The sequence below is a fragment of the Dermacentor andersoni genome, chromosome 3 (assembly GCF_023375885.2).
Source record: "Dermacentor andersoni chromosome 3, qqDerAnde1_hic_scaffold, whole genome shotgun sequence".
Taxonomy (NCBI): domain Eukaryota; kingdom Metazoa; phylum Arthropoda; class Arachnida; order Ixodida; family Ixodidae; genus Dermacentor; species Dermacentor andersoni.
Window position 1 is genome coordinate 102,623,299 of NC_092816.1, and position 24,744 is coordinate 102,648,042.

Here is a 24,744-nt window from a genome sequence, read left to right on the forward strand (position 1 = left end):
CGGCATAAAGAACACCGATTTCAAAGAGGCTCATTGCATTTAATAAAAAGCTAAAATCCACCAACTGGAAAGAGTATACGTGTTTCTTATTTGTGGATCAATTGCTTTAAAAACTAGTCTTAAATATCACACAAGAAATATCTCATACATCATGCACGCATGACTTTGTAACTAAGCAACAGATAAGAATAACATATATATATATATATATATATATATATATATATATATATAAAATGAAGCAGGGAACGACGTACGTTCAAGGAGCACAGTACATTTTACTGACGTTTCGGCAGGTGGATCGGCCTTTGTCAAGGGTGGTCCGCCAGCCGAAACGTCAGTCAAATATACTGTGCTTCTTGAACGTACGTCGTACTCTGCTTCTTGATTTGACTACCGGGGCCAGCGTGATTTCCTCAGCCATACCTATATATATATATATCTTATGAAGATAACAAGGAAACCAAGGAAAACAGGGGAAATTACTTGTACTTACTAATTAAATTAACGAAATGATAACTTAACGAAAGTGAAAGTGGATGAAAAAACAACTTGCCGCAGATGGGGAACGCTCCCATGTCTTCGCATTGCGCGCGCCATGTTCTGACCAGCTGAGCTGCCGCAGCGCCCCTTTCCCATCCACCAGCCGCAAGATATATATATATATATATATATATATATATATATATATATATATATATATATATCTTGTGCAATTGATTGCGGCCGTCTCCGTTCCACCGTCAGTTGCACTTTGCAACGCCGAGCACAGGTTTTAAATTAGGAATCCGGGCCTTCAATAAAGGTGCCACGGTTCTCTGGCACACACCGCACAATCGCCACACCATTTTCGTAGAAACTGTGAGCCTTTCAATGCATATCCTACTTAGTACTGTTGTTAGCATCCACCTTCCTTTCTTAGGTGCACCAGACTTCCTTCAAACTCGTTAGGCGTTTGTTTAATGAGATGATTTCTGAGTTTAACGTAGGTGTGAATATAAAGAACAGAGTTGGTTTCCAGGCCTTTCAACCCTGAAAAGTTGTAATCGGCCAGCTTTCACCAATGCAAACGACACCACCATATCTTCATGGCATTCACTTGCGCACAATAGCACAGCCACCGTTGCACCGTTTTCGCCACGAGATGCTTCCGCTGAGCGTTCTGAAGGTCCACAATCGACGCCGCATGGAAGAACGATGACACACAGAGCACGCGGCTAGCTGCCGAATTAACATCGGGACGACACACCGTCGTCTACATTTATATGGGGCTTCGCATCGCTGGCATTCTGCTGCGTTGGATGCCGCTTCCTCGAATTTGCGCCTCCACCGATAAGTCTGGTGAAAATGAATTTGTCCAGAGCACCTGTTGGAGCTTCACACGCGAGGAAAGTCAAGTAGGCCAGCAGGTAGCTCCACGCAAGAATCGCGAATAATAGCGTGACCTGGAAAAAAAATGGCAGTACGTGAAAGTGCGCACCTGGAAGTCTTATATATTAACGACTCCAAATTTCCTGCATCCTAGAACCAATAAAAGGCGCAGTGCATAAGCGATATTTTGTGTCTTCAGACGTGCGAGAACGCAGGAAATTAAACTATCTTGAGAGTGCATGTCATGCGCTCCCGCGATACACTTTGACTGAAGCACATTTCGTGAAAAATAGTAGGACAGGGAACAGGATTGTGATTTTTACTTGCGCGCAATAAAAATAACCAGTGGAACTGCTGATCCCTCGTCGAGAGTGCTGCTAGGGCAGTTCTGTTGTCAGGTACTCGTATGCAAAATTTGCATTGTACTATGGGCTAGATTACTCGGCGTCAAGGACCCGTGACAATCCTATCAGAGATTTCCAATATTACAGGTTCAAGGAACAAAATGTAGGCATCAACATGTGCCTAAACATGGCGCATGGTCTAGCTTACCGTTTATTTGGTTAGTTATTACTCGATATCGGAAACGTTATTTTTTAACCTACTATACCACAATATGCGCTTCACAGAATAATAATAAGCCCCATGCGAACAGTGCGGCACATTTAATGCCGTCACACTTCTTCAGATCCGAAATTGTAAAATCTTCTCATAAGTTTACTGCTAAAGAGCAACACGCCGAGAAAGAAGCACTGGAATGTAGAAAATGATAATCAATCACAAATATATTCGAAACGTTGATATACTGGCAATTCCGATAAATATAAGAAGACAACCCGTACCTACTTCGAAATATGTACAAAAAGAATGAATATATCAAGCTAGCAAGCAAAGGAACGGAAGAATAAGATGTAGAGCGCACAGACAAGCAAGTATTGACGTCAATCAATACTCAACCACACGACTGATTGTTAATAAACACGCTAAAATTTTCAGGGCTGTGCTTCGTGCTTGTAGACCATTCCGCAGTCCAAGACCTCTTATGTTGATCCAAACTGTCATGCATATATATCTCAGCAAACTTTAGAAACGTTGAAATAGGGCGATGCCTGAAAGATGCTCAAGTTTCTTCCATAAATTATCACATTACGAATAATCTGATACTGGAGGTCACCTTAGTGGGCACCTTCCAAGCTGAGCCCTGGTTATCTCGACTTCATGATTACAACAAATTAATTCATACTGCCACAATTCCCATTTTAGAGTACAAAATTTTCATCCCGAAGGCGCCTTCCAAGCGTTCTACTGCAAGTAGTCACAGCCGCAGCACAAAAAACAATCCGCTAACACACACATACATATAAAGGCCCAAATCTGACCAGATGATTTATGTCATGCCTAGCACACCGTCAGTTTGACTGCGCTTTGAAGTCCCATGCTAGGAAGGACTGATTACTGGCTAGTGTACAGACCAAGGTTCATATCCCTCGAAGAGACAATTATGCCCGCACATACTAGTGCGGCACGGAATTTGTAACAGCAAACAAGGCAGCACCTTTGTACCTGCGATAGGAACTTACCATATTAAATTTTGACCAGAATATGCGCTCCCTGGAGGCATGTAGGTAAAGTTCGATGAAAGGTACATGGATCAGGTACACACCAAATGAGAGTTTGCTCAGCGGCACGAATACATTGCACGACAGGAACTTGCTGACAAGCCCTGAAATGAAGTGAGTAGAACAGCACACACACGCATATATATATATATATATATATATATATATATATATATATATATATATATATATATATATATAAATAATTTGTGTTACAGTGCTCAACAACAGTGCAAAATCAGTGTTTCTAGCTGATTTTCCCACAATTCACGTTTTGACAAATAGCCCTGACTAAAACTGTCAACCACCCGAACGTAGCACGAAGTTAGAAAGAAAGGACATGTGGGTGTCTCAAAAGGAAACATCAGTAAAAATTTTACCTTGTCCGAGATTTCAATCCTGGACCAACGCCTTCCCGAGAGGTGACCTTTAGCGTTTGGGCTAACCAAACACTGACTTGTCTACTTGCTTACTCAGCCATCATTAAAGAACTGGCACACGTGTGCAAGTGGCAGCGAAATTCAGGAGTCATTATCACCACATGGCTGTTTATAATAAACAGTCCAACGTCTTCGTTACGACTCGGCCCCTTCGCTGCTACAGGGGTATTCGAGATGCCAATGCACAGGCGTCAACATCTGCTCATTGCTTTTAAATGTATTCGACCACACTTTAGAATGCGCACTCCGCAATAAAGATAAAAGGAGAACTTATGTAATCCCTATATTTCCGTTCGGTAATACCATAGAAATTATAGCAATCGCCGAAATACAAATACACACCTTAACCTTTTTGCCATTTTAATATAAAACTGCACAATCTTATGCCACGAAACCCCTCCCCACGACAATATATGTTTCATTTCCTTGCGGCAATTTCAAGAGTAACCCCTCGCAAAGCAAGGCAAAAGTTGGACGCAATCTTATTAAGGCCTTTGCCTCACTCATCTAGCACAAGTAACCGTCTGCGTGTTAAAAAAAGGTAGGTATCGTATCTACTTCCACAATTTGAAACAGATCAGCCATTTTATTCTAAAAGATATTCACCAGCAATAATCGCCATTGAGAATGTTTTAGTGAAACACGACAGCTTGATTGATTCAAACAGCTGAGAGGTATGCACAGCCACTGTTTCGGCTCTAGTTTTCGGTTCATCGCATTCACGTGCTTCAGCTTCAAGACAAGAAAACAATTCCCGCAAGTACCCAATTGGCCTTATTCAAGCATTTGTGTTAATTGCTCCTATCATATCTATCATAACCAGGAACATGCGCGATAAGCACAAAGCTTGTGCCGTACTAACTAAATACCACGTGCGAGTATACTTGCAGTTCTGCGCCAGCTAACGTCCCAGCCTTCGTGCGAACTAAATGAAGGTGGCTGTGCTGACTGTGATAATTAGCACACATGAAATGCTCGACTTTATAGTAGTAGTGAAAAAAATATTACCGAGACAGGTCAGTGGGGAATTTAATGCCTCGTCATGGCTAAGACAATTCAATTTTTTTTTATGCGTGTAAGCTCCACTTCCGCTTTCTTCCGTGAGAGTCATTGTATCGTTTGGTGTCGTTGCCAAGCTGCATAGCTGAAAGTGATCATTCTCGAGAATCTGACGCAATACTAAGTGTTAGTGTAATCACATGGAAAATATGATGCTCTAAAGGTCTCGTCTGTGTTTTTCTAAACTGATACAATCAAATGATTATTTTTCTCCATTCTTTTTTTTTTTCAGATCATCGACCGCTCACGGAGGGTCGATCCATGTACTCAGAAAGGCAGAGTGTTCTGCTTTGACTACTGAGGAAGCGCGAAAAAGTACAACGCTGAACTAAATTTCTTTAGGTATTGCGGCCCAAGTCACGCAGCAAACGGCCCAGCATATTAAACAGCGAGAAATTTGCATGTAATTATTTTGTGCCTTCCTCTGCGTTACTAAACGCCTATTGTCACTATTATGTGCACGTGCGAAGCGGTGATTGGAGGTTCTTCGACTCTGTATTCTTGAAAGGATAACAGAGGTGTGATCATTTTTGCCACAGAATATTGTCGCGAGGTCAGTGTGTCTTTGGCCAACCGTGTAGCCCATACATAAAGCACGTATAGAAGACATGTGCTGGAGTATGTGGTAAGATATATGACGGATGCCGGCTGCCTACTTCAGTAGACCTGTTCTCTGCCTCATACTGAATCACGTTAATTACTGAATCAGTTTAAAGGATGTGGAGCATGTGGTAATTTTATAAGGTTTCAATTCTGGGATGTTAGTCTATACAGTCAGGAGTTTAGCAGGATGAATGCGCATTTCGGGATGCTTGGGTATCCAATGAACTCATGCTAGATATTAAAAAAAATTTTTGACCCATACTACATTATAAGTTCATTGATGGTATGACTGTGACGTCATTGTGCCAATAAAGTATTAGAGGTGATGAACAGCAACCGAAGAAGATACTATTCGAGCAGCCTCACCACCTCGTCCAGAAGCGCAGGCCAATGTGATCCAAATGAGGGACACCGACCACAGGATCCGATCAAAAAATGCCGCGAGCAGCTTTACTGCCTCTGACGTGGGGTCGGGGCTGCGGTACCAGGCGAGCTTCATGAAAATGCAGAGCAAGGCGCAGCTCACATACACGCACCAGCCTGTCGCCTGAACGGTCTGAAAAGAAAAAAAAATTGATGAGTCAGTGAAACAGCATTAACTGAACCTTTTAGTGGTCATGGCTTTATGAGAGTATTAGCAAATAAAACCTTCTGCCTATTCTCTCCGCAGTCGTCCTGGGCACGAACTCGAATAGAAGGCCACTGCGAACGTACGACACCCCATTTTTGAAAGGGACAGTAATTCAAATACTTCCTTACTTACTAGCACTATTACCCACCGCGCTTTCACGCGCTTCTCGACCCAATGGAATCTAAGTCACCGCGTTCTTATTACATTTTCCCGCATTTACAAGACCGCGTGTTAAAATCGCAAATTATAAATGACGATAGCGTGCATATTTACATATAATGTTAATCGGCGCATTCTGTTGGTGACTATGTAATTGCATATTTCAATGTTTATTTATTATCAGAAACAGCATGTATGGCGTCAGTGTCTTTGTCTAACTTTCACATTATTTCCTCTGTGTTTGTCAAAGTGTGTTTTAGGAGCATTTTCTACAAACGCGTGTTCCATCACTTCACCCTTATCTATTATGCAACATTTTGTTAGAATATAAGGCTTTCAAATTGGAAAGGAATCCCTAGTACCAGTCCTTTCCTAGTCAAATGCATGTAAAATACTTAAACGCTGTCATAAAGCGACCATGCTGAGGTGATTTCAATGAAATTTGTGCCTATGAAAGAGCTGCTGTAGTTACCGCAACCAAATAGAATAATTATTTGGGCTTCATATTTCTGCAAAGATTGACCGAGATCAATAAAAAATGATGATATTTACAAATCTGTAACTCACCACCAACAGCAGATATCGTAGTTCTCTAAGTGCGTTTGTAGGACGCACAAAGAAAAAAAATCAATGTAGTATATCACAGCTTGTGTGGCGTTGTTAGAGGGTTTACGGGTGTTTTTCAAAAGTGGCACCAAGAAATTGGTGATATACTTGAGATCACTGAATAATGCATGAGCTTTGCGCCCTCTAGATGTATCAGCAGGCGCAGTTGTCTCAATTGGCAGCTTAAAAAAAGTATCTGCTTCCGACGGTCCTTAGATTCTAACTTTTTTCTTTTATAGGCGTGAAACCTGCTCCCATTCAGTGCAGGTTATGCCGACCAAAAGATTTCACCTGTTCCATGTACTCAGAAAAGGACTCCTGTGCTGAGGCTCTCGGCTGAAAGGCAAGTCTACTTTACCAACGCTGAATGAACGAAATTCGCCTGTCCTCCGCTTAGTGGTTTTTGTTAAATTTATAAGGTAATGAGTAGGCATTGACAGCAATTTAGCCCGTACTATCACGATAGTCGAGTTAATGATATGGTGTGCTGCATGAATGTGACTACCAGCATCACATTAGTACTAACTGAAGTGGTGGCGAGTTCCTACATTGAAGCCGCGCCGGTTAATGTGTTCAAAAAGAAAACGAAAGGAGACATGCACAGAAAACATATACGGTGCAGTGCATTGTTATTGCATTGGCTTTTCATGTGGAATGTTACGAACGTTCATCAGCTTTTCAGGGTAATTAAAAAAAGCAATGGATGTACAGGAAAATGGAAGGACATCGAGCTTTCTCTTATGCTAAAAGCACGCTCGTCTACTTCATTTCCTTATTTTCTGTTGGTCTGTCAGCTTTAAAGACTGAAGTAAATAAAGCTGCAAAGCTGTCTGTAATACTTCCGAGAATTGGCATGATTTCAATCCACAGAACACTCATGGTGTTGTCATGTTAATTAACATGACAAATTTATACGGCATTCACCGCTATATGTCATTTCATGGAAGCAAGGTACCTTGAAAAAATACGTGTTGATTGCGGACATTATTGGACTCGTTGGTCGGTTCTTGCTGGTCGTCAATATATTTACCAGTTTTTAAGCAAGCTTTTTAATTTTTCACAACATAGTAACGGCAGTAAGGCCATCCCAAGCAGCAACAGGTCATGACGATATTGAATTCATTACTCAAACGCCCAGGTGTACGATGCCTTTTAATATTATTATTATTACTTATGCGTAATATTTCGCTATACGTACTGTATTTGCATGTATCTGAGTAATGTCAGAGTTATGAATAACTGAACGACCTCGTTGGTTCATAAATTACCTTGCTAATTTTTCGCTGCCTGAAGTCTTCGATAACAAGGTATGTCAAACACCCGCTGAAGTAGCACACGGCGTGATAGTATGGCCGGAGGTAGTATTCGTTCACAGTTTTGGACATCACTCTGCAAAAAAGTGACAAAATATCTAAGAGCAACAAAGGTAATAGCTGCATTGTCATACTTTAGGCAAGAAGTGTTCCGATTTTTTTTTTGTTCAGTGATGCAGGCCGCAATACGCCTGACATCCTAAAGCACAATTCACTTCTGAAAAATCCTATAACAGAGGTGGTTTTCATGAGTATTACTTTCGGTACCTTAAAGGAACACTAAAGAGAAACTTTCAATCAAGTTAGACTGATAAATGTTCTTTTAAAGCATTTATTTCGGTAATATTGCTGTAATTGCTTATTTACGAGAAAAGAAACTGAATAGTTCCATTTCTTGATTAGCGTGCTCAAAACCCTGTGCCGGTATCTCATCGTAACGTAACAAAGTTCAACAGTATACTTTTGAGCAAAACTAGGACAATCTGAAAGCGGGAGTCAACGTTTCGACAAAAGTACTTGTCTTCAAGGCGAAAAATCTTCTGTCCCCTCGAAAAAAGTCAAGTCCACTTGTTAAAACGATGGCTCCCACTTTTACGTTGTTATCGCTTTGCTCATGGTCTTGAATTTCCATCTCTCACCTTACCCGTGTTTTCCTTAAAAGTATACGTTTGTATTTTCTGTCGCGTCGGGTCAGTAAAAGTTTCCGAAACATGGCACGTTTAACCCTGTGATTCGCTACGTATTGCATGTGCTGCGCTGAGTTTGTGCCTCAAGATGCTCATTTAAGCGCAGGAGACTTGATGCAATGCCTATAACTGTTTTATTTGTATGCTAGAGTGAAGCTTCAGCTGTAGATAGTTTAACAGACCTATGGCGAATAAATCAGTGCGCTCCCTCATGAAAACAAATAAATTTCAACAATTTCTTGCAGCTTTCTTGGACGTAGAACTGTGTGAGCATCTTAGGGTTAATCGTCGTCTCCATTTTGCCCCTAAACAATTAAGTTGGCCCCAGAAGATGCCGTTAAAATTTACGACCTCTCGACGAGCAGGTACGAGAACTTGAACGCTGTGTACCTGTCTGCCTTTTTGTTTCTTTGTTTGTTTGTTTGTTTGTTTGTTTTCTGTCACCTTTTTTGGCTTGGCAAGCGTTAAGACGCTTGGAGTGAGAGGGGAGCTTTGGGTGTCGTAGGTGACCTTTTACTAACACAAGAGAACTTTTTGTCTTTAGTGCCCCTTTCAGCTCTCGAAGTTAAGGTTCCGAAAGAAACGGAAATGAAAAAAAAAAGAAAGCTAGCCATCCCGGCCCTGCAAAAATGGATCCAGCGAAGCTGTTGAATATAACCGCTTGAACTGTTTATGTAGGCTATCTAATGATTTATTGCTTTAGCGTAATGGTAGTAGGGATATTATAGAGTAACGGTAGGAATGGGAACAATGCCAATTTTCACAGCACACCGCCGCCCATAGCGGTGCTGGAACAATATCGAAATCAGTTGCTAGGCTGGTTAATTTATATACGAAAGGCTGAGGACCTCAAACCCCACGTCGCCAGCTGGCGTCCCCGCGGCAGCTTCCGCCACAGTAATATTTACCTGGAAACGTATGCTACTTGCTTTGCATAGCTATCACGAGCACCTTACCATTTAATATGTGTTTCGGATGCTTGCTTTCAACTTGTTCTTTATTGATACGTATGCCGTTCTGTATGCTGTAAGTGTGACTCTAAAGAATCTATGCACTGTTCGATTTTCTTTTCCAAGTGGTGGTTTCTCTGCTTGACGCTGGTAGGAGCCATAGCATTTTTTTGCTTTAAACTTAGGGGGGTTTGAGCCGCTGATGTTGGTAGTCTTCTGTCGATGGACGCGAAATAATCCAGGCGCACTAGCCGCATACAGCTTCGCTGAAAAAGAAAACCGATGGCTACAACCATAGCCATCATAAACAATCACAGCAGAAGCGTTACAGATGGCTCCTTGTAAAGAAACCATCAGACATGCATCCTGTATGCGATGCACAAGTAAAGTCGCTTGCCTAGGTGCGTGCAATACTAATTTTCGTTCCTGTGTATTTTTTTTTTTTTGCTGTAACCTGAAGCTTTATTGAGACCATCCACACAAACTGGTCCCCTGCCTTTTATGTTAAGTGTAATTCGTAAATACAATTTTATGTGTTGACACTTCACTGAACTAGGAAAGCGCCGAAAACACGTTTAGGAATGTTGTCGCTTATATTTCGGTTTGCTAGCGCCTGTTCGGCGCGTTTAATATCATATCTGTGTAATTTTGTTGTCCCGCGTTCTACTGCACGTAATGGAGGTGATCTATGCGGCGCCTTCTAATTGGCCACTGCGCCGTTATATAGGTACGGATATAATAAGCACGTCAGTATTATTTTGCATCTTCTCTAGAATAAAGCGTCTAAACAAACGCCAATCATTTTAATGTTGCAGTATTACCCTGAAACATTCCACACCTTTGTCCTCGCGCTAAGGCGGAATTGCGTTGCGAATGCACTCAGTGTCTCAACTATGTCTCTTCAAAATCATTGTACTCTGTGAGGTAGGCGTGCTGGCGATATCAATACATAACATGTCAACTAATACGTAGGAATTGTCTAAGGCCTTCAGGAGAGACTCACGGCGAAAATGCGTAAATGTAGACAACCCTTTTCGTAACTGTTACGAATTCAAACTAGTTACATTTTATCAACTCATTGTTGGCAATAAACATTTCATAATTTAGGCACTCCCATCGCAGCAGCCTAAGCAATGTGCATCTCTGATAGTTCTCATCGTTTCAAAATTTAAACTTGGAAGCTCACCCACGGTTATAAAAAGCCGCATCGTACGTCGTCTTTGGCATGCATGAACTAAAATGTGCGCTACTCACGCACTCAAGAAATACTTGATCTCACTGACGTAATAACCGTGGCTATAAGTGCGTAGGAGGCAACGGCATGCTTTCGACCTGAGGCTGTTCTGTTTCCCAAATGCGCACTTTGTTTTCTTCAACACTTACTGTAGAACTGGCCCGGGAAAGACCATGAAAGGCAGCAAGTCAGAACTGGCCACTACCCATGTTCCGATGGCGCAGCCCAGGAAGGATAACAGAATGAATGCCCCCACGGCCAGCATTTTCCGACTGGACAGAGAAATTATACCATAGGTATCAAGAAAAAGAAATTGCACGAGGCTTGATAAGGAACTCTTTCCTACAGTTATGCATGAAAGTGAGCCCTTTGGTAAAAGAATAATTCTCCTAACAGAGGCCGATATAACGTCCACACAAAAAAAGACAACTTTATATATGCACAAAAGCACACAGACCTCCTGTTGACGCTTTTCATGCGTCGTCTCTCGGTCGTTAGTTGTTCGCGACGTGTTAAGAAAACAAACACTTTTCCCAAAAACACAAGACAAACAACGAAGGAGCTGCTTAGAATAAAATAGTCAGTTCGTCTTTTTTCACCGTTGATGTTATTACCAATTTTACCATATTTCAATGCGTGCTAAATGTGTTCGTTTGTGTTCAGTTCTAATGGCTGATTGATTGCGTAGATTTCATTACGATAGCAATTATGTAGACACTCCAGGCGAGTTGTTGCCGCCTGCGTCAGCACCGCCATAACCGCGATATTTAGCACATATTTATGTATATGTATGCAACATTTTTTATCCATGCCGTATATGCCGAGAACACGCGGTGCTATTCAACCGCCAAAGTGGCTCAAACCGAGATTATATCCCTCACTGATTTACTCCTTAGAATTTCTTTAAGAATTGCAGCGCGCAGACAAAACTCATAAGAAACTCACAGCGAATGCTTCTTCTACTAAATATTCTTAGACTATAAAAAACTGTAAAACAGTGTCAGTGGTCACAATCTGAAACTGATGTGATTTCACCGACGCCGCTTTTACTCGAACGCAATGGTGCTTGTGTGATTCCTTTACAGGTATTTTAAGGTATCTAACGCTTTACCATCCAAAGCATTTAAGGGCGCCAAAAATTTCCGCGCCACCCGCTTATGTCGTATCTGTGTATATTCGCGTCCACGTAAGTTAAAACACCTCTTCCCCTCCCACCCCTCCAAAGGACTTCAGGAGAAACTTTACACTTTGCTATTTGCTGTGAGTGCTTCAAAATTTTTAGCGCAACTACCATTTTTTTTGTGTCTTCTTTCACATTTATCCACATTCTCAAATTAACCCTAACAAAGAAGGAAGTGTTGTGGCCTCTCTTGAGGAGAATAGCAGGTTCTCGCAAGTTCGACTACTTTGCCCAGGCTTTCCTTGTACTCACGGGCGCAGAACGCTCGTTCGGCAGACGGAATGTTCCAGCAGAGCGAACGCAACCAATTGGAATGCACGATACTTCTAAGAAAAGGAGTTATAAGTTGTCACTGTTGAGACATTCTGGAGTAGAAATCTTTTCTTGCGTTAGAGGAACATCTTGGACCTTGAAAGCCCAGAAAAAAATATTGGCTTTTAGGCAAATATAGCGCCTTACAACATTTATTATACACCATTTGTTTCTGTGAGCCACTTTTTGGGGCGTCTTTTAAGGAGAAGCGTTCCTCATGACGTCATACTCGGACGTTTGTCACGAGGAAGCAGAAAGTCCCGACGTTTTGGAATTCGCTCCATCTCGCTCGGGCTTTTCGTAGTTCAATCTAGCAGTGTGGCCCACTAGAGAGCGAGGGCTGAAACGCGGCGATGTTCTGTTTCCAAGTGACTGACTCCTGCGTCGATGTTGTGATAGCTGCACCTCCTAGTAGATGCAATCGAGGCTGATTTGTGAAAAAGCTATTACAGTGATTTACGCTTCCGCTTTGAGGCTTGCGAGTATCTTTATATGGTTCTTACGTCCAAGATCTTGATCTCATGCAATAAATTCAGAGACAGAGTATGTCCTTTCAGTACTCCTATGAGTGTGGGAGGAGCGCTGACTACCAAAGAGAGTTGGCAGCACAGCCTGTCTATTTAGTGGGGCACAGCTCGTGGTCGGCATGTATATGACTCACCTTTTGAAAACTAGCAGTATCACAAGAGATGTGGTAAAGAGCTGGAAATCCGTGGACAGATACCACGTGTGCGGAAGCATATCCTGTAATCACGAAGAAGTTCGTTCATTGCAGCAGATTCACTTCAGTCGCTAAATTTTTCGCAACGTTACTACGCTAATACTTGTGCGCGTACCGCACATGCAAAAGCTGAAACTGCGGAACATATTTTTTTATCTTTTCTTCTCGACAAATTCTATTTTCTTTCTTCCTAGCTGTGTCTGAATTGTCATGCATCAGTAATGTGGTCCATTTCACAACGGGAAAAAAATGTTTTGTATATTTAGTTAGGTTTGTTACAATATACACATTATAGAACACCCTAATTTTTGTCAACAAAATAACGTCTGCAGCCCTGAAAGTCTCCCAGCTTACGCTCTCTTGGCCAGAGGTTCTGAGTTGAGACTGCGAAAATAACAACCTCACTCACATACATCTGAACGTATGACCGTTGCTTCATTCAGCATTAAAAAAGAGATCGTAGGGCTGGCACTCTAACTTGCGGTACCAGGATAAATACTGTGTGATACATAAATACGAGCGCCAGGCATACACGGCATTTACTGCTCTACCGCTCGTCCGTACGCGCCGGCAACTTGCTCAGAGCAGAAGCATTATCCAATGAGTTCAGCACAATACCGCGTTTCTGAACATTGTAGCAGTTTCATGCACACCCGCCGTGGTTGCTCAGTGGCTATGGTGTTAGGCTGCTGAGCACAAGGTCGCGGAAACAAATCCTGGCCACGTCGGCCGCATTTCGATGGGGGCGAAATGCGAAAACACCCGTGTACTTAGATTTAGGTGCACGTTAAAGAACCCCAGGTGGTCGAAATTTCCGGAGTCCTCCACTACGGCGTGCCTCATAATCAGAAAGTGGTTTTAGCACGTAAAACCCCATAATTTAATTTTTTTTTTTAGTTTCATGCACACGTAAGTGAAAGTGGGTACCGTGTGTCACGATGCCAGACAAAATAGTGACACGTGCAGTTGCGTATCTTTATCGCGCGACCTCGGTTCACCACCTAACAAATGTTATCGCACAGCGCGGGACGCGCCTGCATGTATCGCAACTTTCTCGAATGTTGTCGATGCTTCTATCCACTGTCTGTTGTCGCCGCACCTTGTGTTATCTTATTTCATCGCGTGACGCGAATGGCGTAGAACTTTGTGGAAGACACGCGGGTCCCAGCGATTAGTCTTGAACATTTGGCAACTGCTGTATAAAAGCTGACGCGCTTCTCCCACTGATCAGATTTTCGACGATCGCCGACTGTGTTCGCCGCTGTCGCCGTTCTTTGAGTGTAGCCTGTTTTTGAGGGCACAAGTTCGCCCAATAAAACGCTAATATCCCCTTTCTCAGTTTGGCTGCTTTCTTCACAGTCACTACCATGTGACAATATCTCGATTTCACTGCAATGGAAGGGTGATGCCATCTAGAGCGGCTACGGCGAACACTGCGCTTCTGCCGTAGCTGTGTGACATATGGTTAATCGTTCCGTCGCAACGGCGGTAATGGGAAACGTTTCAGCAACATCACCACATACAACACCCCCTTCCCGTTCGTAATTATTCTTGATTAGGCTTCTGAGCATAATACTAGCAAGTGGAATAATTAACATAGGCTCCTGTGCGCAATTCTAGAGTGAACGACTTAGCAGTTTAACATGAACAGCCCCATGTACACCTGGCGCTCTTATAAATGAAACACACATTATAACGGCAACAAAGATTCCAAGACTGAAGTGGCACTCGTAAGCAAAGCAGTGAAACACATAGCATGCCTCACCCATGCACTGATCTCAACGAAATTCCTGATCATCAGAAGCAGGTGCCACCAGTGACTGGCGACATCCTTGTGTAGCTTGAGGAAAAAAGCCTTGGTGTCCGGTCCGAAAACGAAGCGTGGCATCAAGTATAAGCACATGATGATGAAGAATAGTGGAATGGCAGTTCTGCAGGTAGTGAAACAAAGAAAAGAGGGGAGGGGGTATTGAGGTAATTGGTAGCGGTAGACATACTTCGACCGCGCTTTTGATGCGAAAACGTTAAACGGTCCATTTAGTGAGAGCCTGCGTCTGTCGTTTGGACAAGCGAATAAGCGCGCCTCAATTTCTATTGGCTGTGAGGCCACGTCATGAGCGCGCCTGAACGGAACAGAGCGGGCGAAAGCGAACACCTACTGTTGTGTTAGAGAACCAGGAGTTCCGCGAGGGGAGAGGACATCGCCACGAGGGCATGTCAGACTCGCTGTCCGGAAGCCTATGTTATCGGCCCGTTATTTGTGCGCGCAAGCTATCGCCTGCGTTCTAAGTGCGCCTTGGTAATTGCTAAAAAGGAATATTTGCGTTGAAAATACAATAAGTTTCAAAGAAAAATGTGAGCGCGTGAGCGGTAGTGAGCTTCGAACCTACGACCACCGGTTCAAAAGTCAAATGCGTTACCCACTGCAATAAACCAGCGCCTCCTAGATAGCAGCCCTGCGCTCTGTGCTTCATGACGTCATGCTACTTGAACCGAAATTTTCGTTGCCAAGCCCGTCGCGCCGAAAGCGATCGCGAGAAAATCACCACGCCATACTCGGGAGACAGAAGATAGAGAAAGATAGAATTAACTCATGTAGACCGTCGACCATTAGATCGGTAATATACAGGGTAGCAACGCAGGCAATTGAATTAAAGGTACAAGCATGGGCATGAAATAATGGCATTTTGGGAGAACTTCAGACTGGCTTCAGAATGGTCAGGCATCCGAATGATAACTTATTTCTCCTTACTCAGTGTACTGAAGTATCCAGAGCATAAAGGAGACCGTTATATGCGGCCTTTTAGACATTAGAGGAGTGTATGACAACGCAAACCACAACATTTTGTAAGATATTCTGGAAGGGGAAGGCTTTGGCGGCGATTGTATACAGCTTTTGAGAGAGATTTACCAAGCAAATACGGTTTGCGTTGAATGAAAAGGGATGAGGAGCGAGGACAAAGCTGATATTATAACGAAGAACACCTGGACGTAGGTAGCGGGATTGCCAATAGCATCGCAGGCCGCAGATGTTCGAGCTAAGAGGCTGTGCTCGGTGAAGCGCTCTACCCGTCATCCGCCCGTCGTGTAATAAACCTCCTTTATAATTGGTGGACTTGCTTGGTCCATTTAACCTCTCCCATCCTGGAACTCCGCACTTGGACGCTCCCTTCCGCCATGCCAGACGCCGACCAGCAGACGCTCCCATCGTGGCCTGTTCTCTGCGCTGGGGCTATTCGCCAGCGGGATCCTGCTATCTTCAGCAGGATGGGCACTTGGTCTCAGGGCGTCTGCTCTTGTACCGATATTATGGTATTTTGTACAAGAGCCGCAGGGGAAGTAAGGTACGTGTACCATCGATAACCGCGAACCATGCGTGCCGGCGGAGAGTGCTCTCTCATACCAAAGCATACTCATACTCATACTCGTATTGTGGCCTGGTTTTGCTTGTTTGTTTTGATGCGCAAAATAAGGCCAAACTGTGAGAGTGTGCGCGCTGTCGTTCACGATCGACTAATGTCGTGTGCTGGAGACTGCACATACAGCCCTTATCAAGAAACAACAGAAATGCAACCAGATGGCCTGGCCGTACTGAGGAAAATATTGATTATTTCAGGCGATTAATATTTGTAAATGCCTATTTACATGCAGTTCATGATTACGTTATTTTGTGAACTCGACAGATATAAACACCAAAGTAGTAAACAAGCAGAAGCGTGCTTAGGATTTAGAGCATTTGGATTTGGAGCTTCATCTGACGCGACATATCTGGCGGCACCTTGCCAATGACATGTGGAACTACGCTTAGGAACTTTAAGCGCCTCGTGTAATATCAACAGAGGAGACAGTGTGTTTCGCAAACGCTGCCGTTAAAGAGATACAATGGTAAGCGAAAAACACACTGCACAGCATCGGTGTTGTGATTGTAGCACGCAATGCAAGAGCATCGTCCACTTCACGGTGACGCGAGCAGCTGCTGCTTGGATAAAAGCCATCATGCTTTCCTGTCATCGTTGATTGCAAAGTTGCTTTCGTTTCTCCATCCCGCTAATAGCTAAGCGTTCTGCCCAGGTGCATCCCGGCTTTCGCTGAGCATCGGGGCGGAGCATGGCGCTAACAAACTTAGCAAAAACACTTTAAAAAGAATTCGTGGTTTCTGCGTTACTGTTTCTACTCGATCAGTACACCATGGTCACAGTTGCTAGTATCTTTCTATCTCTAGTAAAGCCAACCACTGTGCAGGTCACCTGATAAGTCGTCGTATCACGCCTATGATGAAAACGATGGGCCCTCCTCTCTTCTCCCTGCCGACAGTGAGGCACAAGAAAAATCCACTGCAACAGAATTCGAAAAACGCGATATCAGCAATCAAGAATATGAAAACCTCGACATTAACTAATAAACGCAAACGAGAGCCAGTTGCTTATTTTGCAGTTAATTTATTCAGGCCCACCCAGGTCATTGTAACCCATTGTGACGTACTTAAAGAAAGAGAGAGGAAATCTGTATGGTACCAATAATGTGTATACAGGCTGTGCAATCCGCATTCTCCACTGTCCCCGACAATCAGACAATATGCAAATGCGGATACATACAGCTTTTTATCCACATCTTTGGAACATTATCTCTTTTTTCAGATGTCCCATTGCAGCGCGTATACAAACCATTGCAGTCACTTGCGCAGCAGCTTTCTTATTTATCTGCAGCTTGCACGTCTTTAAAGATGCACTATACAGAAACAATAATTTAAGCTCTATCTGTAACTTGTGTGTATCAAGAACCAAATAACTATACCGTAGGAGCATGGCTGGTAAGCCAGAAACAAACAAAAAAGCGAGAATTATGTAGTGTTGGTGGCCTGAATTTCCCGCAGTCTCTCGGCCTAACTACATGTAATTCTACATGTAGTTATTCTAACTACATGTAATTCTACCCCTTCGATCGGCGCATCCGCCGATCGAAGGGGTGACGCCTGTACTCTGCGGATCACTACTGGGGTGATTCTCCGTTACAATCTTCGTGCATTGGCACAAGAGCCACTCTTGCGACTTTATACCAGCTGCAGTAGATGTATAGCAGGGTTTTTTTTTTTTTTTTTTTTTGCTGTGAGGTGGTGGTGCTATCGCGGAAGCATGCACGTCACACCGAAACTAGGTTGGAGATAAAAACGAAGACAGGACTGCGAGGACCACACTAAGCGTGCATTTGTAATTATCCGTGTCACTTATTTGTCTTCTGAATAACCGAACACAAACCGCTGTGTTTATTTTATGATATATCAGAAACCTATTAGGGCCCCCATGCTTTTTATTTTACCCATATTTCTTAAATTTTGAAATAAATAAATAAATTTTCCATTTCACTCTGTCTCTACAAATGTGGCTCTACAAAACCCGTCGCATACAGAAAATGGCTCACCCACATGGTTGTATTGTAATTCAGTATAATAATATTACTTCTCTACAGCAACATTTCGGAATTTTAGATGGTTTGACTCACCTACCTGAGGAAAAAGAACGTTCCAACGCTGCTAAACCCAGCGCTTATGAACATGAATGACCATTCGTCAGAGGCGATGAGCAAATTGAGGTAACGTGCTAAAAAATGAGATAAAAGTTTAGCGTCACCACTACATGCAATAGGGCAATACACTATTCATTTGCGGCGACGTTCAGTGCTGAGGGAATGGTAGCATAGAAGCATAGACATTCCTACTGATAGAAGGCATTTGAATCTATTCCCTTGAGAATTTCCAGCAGAATGGAAGTGGCCCTGCGCAGCTTGCCTCTTAAGGAATGCGTTAACATGAATCGAATCCGTTTTATTTTTTTCCACTCGTAGTATTGCTTTTTAAGGAGTGAAAAGGGAACTGGCACAAAATGTTTGTCTCGCTTCTCTAGCTCTTTTAGATAGCCGCCGACTCCATAATCGCGGTATATGACTCTTCGATTCCTCGAACGTTCAATGAGCAATAAATTATAACGTATTTTATTGTGATCACGTCGAAATTCTCTGGCGTAGGATTCCTTCGTTTACAAGTAATCTGCGTGTGTCAGGACAATTCCGGGTTGGGAGAGGGGGGGGTCACGTGATGGTCACTGATGTGTGGGTCGGTGCTGTAGTGGAAGCCACATTGTGAACGCCACGTCGGAACTTTTTGGAGGAAGGAATGATAGAGAAGTAAAGGTGAGAAGCATGAAGGGCGCTGCGCGTTCAAACAGAACCGACTGCCATTTCCCCATAACGTTTATGAGGCACGAGTTCAGAGAACAACCGCAGCAGGGCACCTGCGCCGTTATGTTGTAGCGCTGTCTTTTTCGATGGTATTCCTCACGCCACGTCAGCGGTCGGAACGACTCTACGCCCGCGTTATCAATAATATCAGCCGCCAGTGCATCAGTACACGCCAGTATCGCCAGTACACGATAAAAGCGGCACATAATCGAGCACAAGGAATTACTACAAAATCGCGGCCTTAGCTTACCCTGTGTGGAATGCGGCAAAGCGTATTGTGAAAGACGAAACAATTGCTTATGTGGCATGAGTACAGCTTCCGGCGAGACGTAATCACTGTACGGCTTCCGACCACTGCGCTAGGTTCACCCGTGCATACGTCAGCGGTTTGGTACCAGCAGCTCTGATTTTCCCGACGCACTAGAATAACTTGTACGCAAGCCCTACGCCAAAAAGCTGCATTGATTTCTTGGTTTGGCGCCCATTTTGAAACATTCGCCTTAAAGGAGGACACCACTGGTGATTTCTTTCCCTGTTCAAGGAATTTTGCCATGACACCATAGTTACGGGGTCAGGAGCTATCGTATAAAGCAACAAAAAAAAAGTTGGATTGAAAATTTCTTTGTCAGTGTCCCTTTAAGAAAACATCAATGAAGAAACGCCTCATTCTAGTTGAAACATTTTTTTTATTGGGCAAGCTTTGCGGTTGCCCATTTTTTTTTTATCAGACACGTCACACGGTAAATAGTTGTGGTGGAAAACAACGTCACGCGGATTTGTTCGCAGCGAGTATAAGATCTTCAAACTCTCACGTGCAAGCATGATCCGAGACATGAGAACCTTGTGACGAAATAAAGTGTTTCTAAATAACGTGCCTGCGTAGCTCGCAAATACATGAGAGACCCGCATTTTGGCCACTGTTGCATACAAAGCAGAGGGAAATGAGCAGCTTGTATTAGAAGTTTCCTACAGATATCCCGAGATGGCTCTCTAGACTGTGACCCTTAGTATTACAAGCTTCCTATAGATATCACGAGACGGCTCTCTGGACTGTGACCCTTAGCCGCCTTAGTAATAGTTTACGTAGAACATGCCCCTTTATTCGGAATGACTTTTACAGCCTTCTTGACGCCACACTGGGGTATCCTTTAAGTTTCATTCGTGTGCATTTCCATCAAACGCCAGATCCCAAATGCAATCACCAGCATTTCAAACTTATACATTCTACAAACCCTACTGCGAAATTGTCAGCGCAATAAATAAATCTAACGTGCTTATTATTGACGATATACACTAGGACTGACTTGACCATTGCTGGTAATAACAAAGATTTTAGAATCATTCCGTTACTGCAGAAGATTATGCACTGGGATTGAAAAGAATTACCAGCAAGGCTAAAGCAATCTGATAAATGTCAGGCAGGAAATTTTCGGCTGAAGTTTGCACAAACAATTCTATTGCAAGAAGTCACGAAGAGTTAGAAGTCAAGGAAGCAAACTTTTCAAAATTTATGTGAGTAACTATGGCCATCGTGCTATTAAAATCACCGCAATGATATTAGCGGACCCTTGCAGATTGCCTTCAAGTCTTCCTGCAACAGTTTTTTGAATGGTTGTATCGATTTCTTGAGAAGTTATTAAAGCCGGAAGTGGTACCAACAACAGTTGATGGCTGCCGCACGTGCTTACTTGAAGCAGTAAACATGTGCGTTTAGAAGCTTTCTTGTTCCCGGCGAACGGAACTCAGCTAAATATACGATAGCTTTGCGAGTGAATTACGGTTCGGTGCCAAGAACTATGCAGAGCAACAAACGTGACTTGAAATCGTATCGCTTGAACTTCAACAACCAACAAGCGGACCTGCTTTACAGCAGAGGTATAGAGAACGTTCACCAAGTGCGAGTGGGATCCTTTCCCGTGTTAGGCCTGTGTGCAGCTCCTGCTCGAGCGATGTTTTGACAGGTGTAGTGTACGCTCCGGCGACCACAATTTTTGACGCAAACGGAAAGTTCTTTCTGCCGACAGCTGTTCTCGGGTGCCACGCCACCGACAATGCACCCGAATTGATGTGCAGCACGTGTCATTATTTTTTACTTAACTCTGCACGAATCACCACCACAAAGAGAGTGGACATGCACTGCAATGTCGATATCAGTGAATAACGGATTTACGAGGTGACACAAGGATACCCCCACCTCTTTTTATGAGGAATGTGTTCGCGTAGGTAGGGTGCATCACAATTATTGCAGATCGTTTAGGCCCCATTTTTGGTAGTGTTTTAGCATTGTGATCAGTAGTTGTGCGCAGCTGTGCGCAGCTTTTCTTCGTGACTTGAAGTACAAACTTCGCCTACATTGCTACATAATCATTCCGTAAGGGCCAATCGACCCTTACTGCAATAAGCTGAGATGCGCAGACACAAGGAACGCATACACACAAGCAAGGGTGTCCATGCCGTATCAGAATGCACGCGCCACATACCGCTTCGGCTATAGATTTTGAAAGATACTATTCGACGCTCTATTTGGCGCATAACAAAAAAACTGTCGTCACTTTGAACGCAAATTTAGTTTAATACTGAACCTGGATACCATGGAATGCGCGACAACATCCCGGCGTAAATGGTGAAGCACAAACACTGAATATTTGTCTTTCCTTGGCTCACAACCTACCCCGCTTTTCCCTAAGAAAGGCAAATGTAGTTTCCTAAGTGCAAATGTGCGAAACCTTATTTCAGCATTCTACTGAGCATCCAGTTAACATCCTTTTTTGTATTTCTAAGCCAAACTATAACCGAAAGCTGCGAAATGCAAGCGTGCACAGCAGGGGAAAAAATGATGCATGTTTGTAATCTACTCACACCAGTTGTCGGACATCGTTTGACCGCAATGGCAAAACACTATGTGGACGATGGAGAAGAACCTCATGCCGTGCAGGAACTGCAGGGCGTTATGGTCAGTGTTTGACTTCTCGGCGACTTTGAGCAACATGCGCGTGTTTGACGTGGCGGAGAAACCTTTCACAAGATCACCAAGCGCACCTAGAAAGGAGGTGCCAAAAAATGATTACGAAAAGTCAATGTTGAGAAATTGATTCTGCAATACGTGTGCACCTCAGTACGTTTGAAAGATAGAAAGCTGGGCAATGCTTGAACATGAAAAAACCTACGCAAACTTATCGCGCACAACTGCAATATTAATGAAAATTCACCATTTGCTAATAGAACATGTAGTAGTGGAGCAGAATCACAATCAAGTTTCCTAGCATTAATGAATGTTGCTATGTTGTGGTACAAAGGAATAGAATGGCCTAGGGCACACGAAAGCACACCTGACCGCATTCACAGCGTAAGCAATTAAGCATTCCTGAGATTGAACTATACACCACAACTCCCCACTTTTCACAGTGAGAGCTAAAACTGAATAAAATGGAGGTGTAGATATCAGAGAGAAGAGTTTTTGCTGTGGTCCTTTCTTTTTCACATATTCCGTAATCTTTGCCTTTTGTGGCTGATCTTTAAGTTATGCACATTGAAACCAGCAATGTTTGCATTTAGTCAATTAGTGGTACTTCTTTCTTTGCTTGCTGGCTATATAGGAACATATTGCAATTTTACGTTTCGTAGTTTGCATATTCCATTAGGTTATTGATTCCTTTGTCAGTGTTTGCTATGGCTGAATAAATTCCAGTTTACTTACAATTAGTTACCTTAAATGCGCATTGAAATGAAACCAGTAATACTTGCCAGGAGGAACATCAGCCTACGTGCAACGCATTTTTTTTTTCTTAAATTGTCGTCTATCGACACTTCAGTTAACCTACTTCGTGCCAAATAGTGTTCTTCGCGAAGTGCTCCGTTCATCAGCTGCAGCCTATTTTATGCTCACTGTAGGACAAAGGCCTCTCCCTGCGATCTCCAATTACCCTGTCCTGCGCCAACTGATTCCAAGTATCGCCTACGAGTTTCCTAATGTCATGCCGGCACCTTGTCTTTTGCCGTCATCGACGGCGCTTCTCTTCTCTTGGCCCCCATTCTGTAACCCTAAAGAAAAATTGGAGTTGGGCTGGCCATGTTGTGCGTAGGTTAAAAAACAGGTGGCCCCCATTCTGTAACCCTAACGGTCCACCTGTTTTTTAACCTACGCACAACATGGCCAGCCCAACTCCAATTTTTCCCCTTAATGTGAATTAGAATATTCACTTTCCATGTTTGATTGACCCACACCGCTCTCTTGTATCTTAATGCTACGCTTAACGTTCTTCCTCCCATTACTCTTTGCGCGGCACTTAACTTGTTCTTGAGCTTCTTTGTCAATCTCAGATTATTTGCCTATATGTTGCACTAAATAATATTAAGCACCAAAAAAGGATGCTTAGGGTCTGTTTTTCGCCATGTGTATTTTCTATGCAGGAGCATAAGAAAGTGCGAAAATACAGTAAACGAAGAAAGGAAGATTAAATAGTTTTTTGGAAATATTCAGTTCTGTAAAGTATAGAAGCACGTAACATCAAATAAACGTACTCAATTGCAATACACGTACCGTACTTTTCCATGAGTTTTGGCTTGAACTTCATTAAACGGTCTGTCAACGTAGCGGCAATAATGATGACTAGAAGGACGCACAAAAACATCCTGCAAACCGTACAACAATAGAAATAAAAATAGTGTATATGTACGTCGCAGTATATCCTGAAAGACACTAAAGTGAATGTGTAATTAGTTTGTACTGATAAACTAGTAATTAAAAATGCTAATCTTATTTATTTCATCGCAGGAAGTTTATTACCAAAAAAAAAAAAGAACCATCGAAGCGGAGCTTTCGTTGTCTGAATTTTGTGCCGGAGCCCTAACGCCTTTACGTCAAAGTGACGTCAGGGATTTCAATACGTCTTGTCCTGCACGGGTTGCTGCGACAACAGTAAATGCTACTGAATTTTGCATGCAGTTTCTTTCCCAATAACAGAAATTGCGTCTTCTGGTATATCAAGCCTTCTCTCATGACGAGAGTGGCGCCTTTGGTATTGTAGAAGATAGCTTTACTGTTTGAGCAAAAAATAGGTTCTCTCTTTAGTGTGTCTTCAGAGATTGCTTGGGCTGCAAAGGGAGTTGACCCCGAATGCTGAATTTTTTTTCGCCCAGGGAACTGTTAGAAACTCTAGAAACTTAAGGCAATAAAGCATTGCGAAAAGATACCACGAGAGACCTTCGCCTTCACGTTTTCAGACAAAGATGTGTTTAACATGCCTGAGGTAATGATGTGAAAGGACTTAGCCATACATTGTTATTACGCAGAACCCTCAATATACGTATACAGTTACTCTCACTTGAGTTAACTTCATGGGACCGAAGGAAATATTTTACGTAACTGAAAATTTACTGGACAAACATAAGACACGGCATACAGAGTCAAAAGTTTAAAGTGCAATTCATGGAGCAAGAGACATGGCATCCATAGTGTTAGAAATGTGTGAAATGGAATTTGTACATAGCAACAAGTACAATGTTCAGAACAGTTATAATACTGCCTTTCTCACTTAGAAAAAAAATCTGTAATCTTCTTCTGCACTTGTACTTTTAAAGCACCGGAAGTAACAAAACTGTCCAAAGAGTCAATGTATTTGTACAC

The 24,744-nt window shown here is 42.9% G+C and overlaps 1 protein-coding gene across 1 annotated transcript; it reads right to left on the bottom strand.

Annotated features, from left to right (window-relative positions):
- Positions 1-944: 944 nt before the first annotated feature.
- Positions 945-23,912, bottom strand: LOC126541446 (nose resistant to fluoxetine protein 6-like). The gene is made up of 11 exons (XM_055076233.2): positions 23,659-23,912; positions 21,978-22,157; positions 18,388-18,481; positions 17,132-17,218; positions 14,650-14,815; positions 12,825-12,907; positions 10,821-10,943; positions 7,757-7,877; positions 5,459-5,648; positions 2,952-3,094; positions 945-1,445 (listed from the first exon to the last, which is right to left on the bottom strand). The coding sequence occupies exons 1-11, from the start codon at positions 23,747-23,749 to the stop codon at positions 1,230-1,232; spliced, it is 1,494 nt and encodes a 497-aa protein (XP_054932208.1). The 5' UTR covers positions 23,750-23,912; the 3' UTR covers positions 945-1,229.
- Between the last annotated feature and the right edge of the window lie 832 nt (positions 23,913-24,744).

Coding starts and splice junctions, on each gene's coding strand:
- LOC126541446 (XM_055076233.2), bottom strand. CDS start 23,749: ATGTTTTTGTGCGTCCTTCTAGTCATCATTATTGCCGCTACGTTGACA. Junction 10,944..12,824: donor ATACTGCTAGTTTTCAAAAG/GTGAGTCATATA, acceptor TTCTCTGTCCAG/TCGGAAAATGCTGGCCGTGG. Junction 7,878..10,820: donor TTTCCCGGGCCAGTTCTACA/GTAAGTGTTGAA, acceptor ACTTTTTTGCAG/AGTGATGTCCAAAACTGTGA.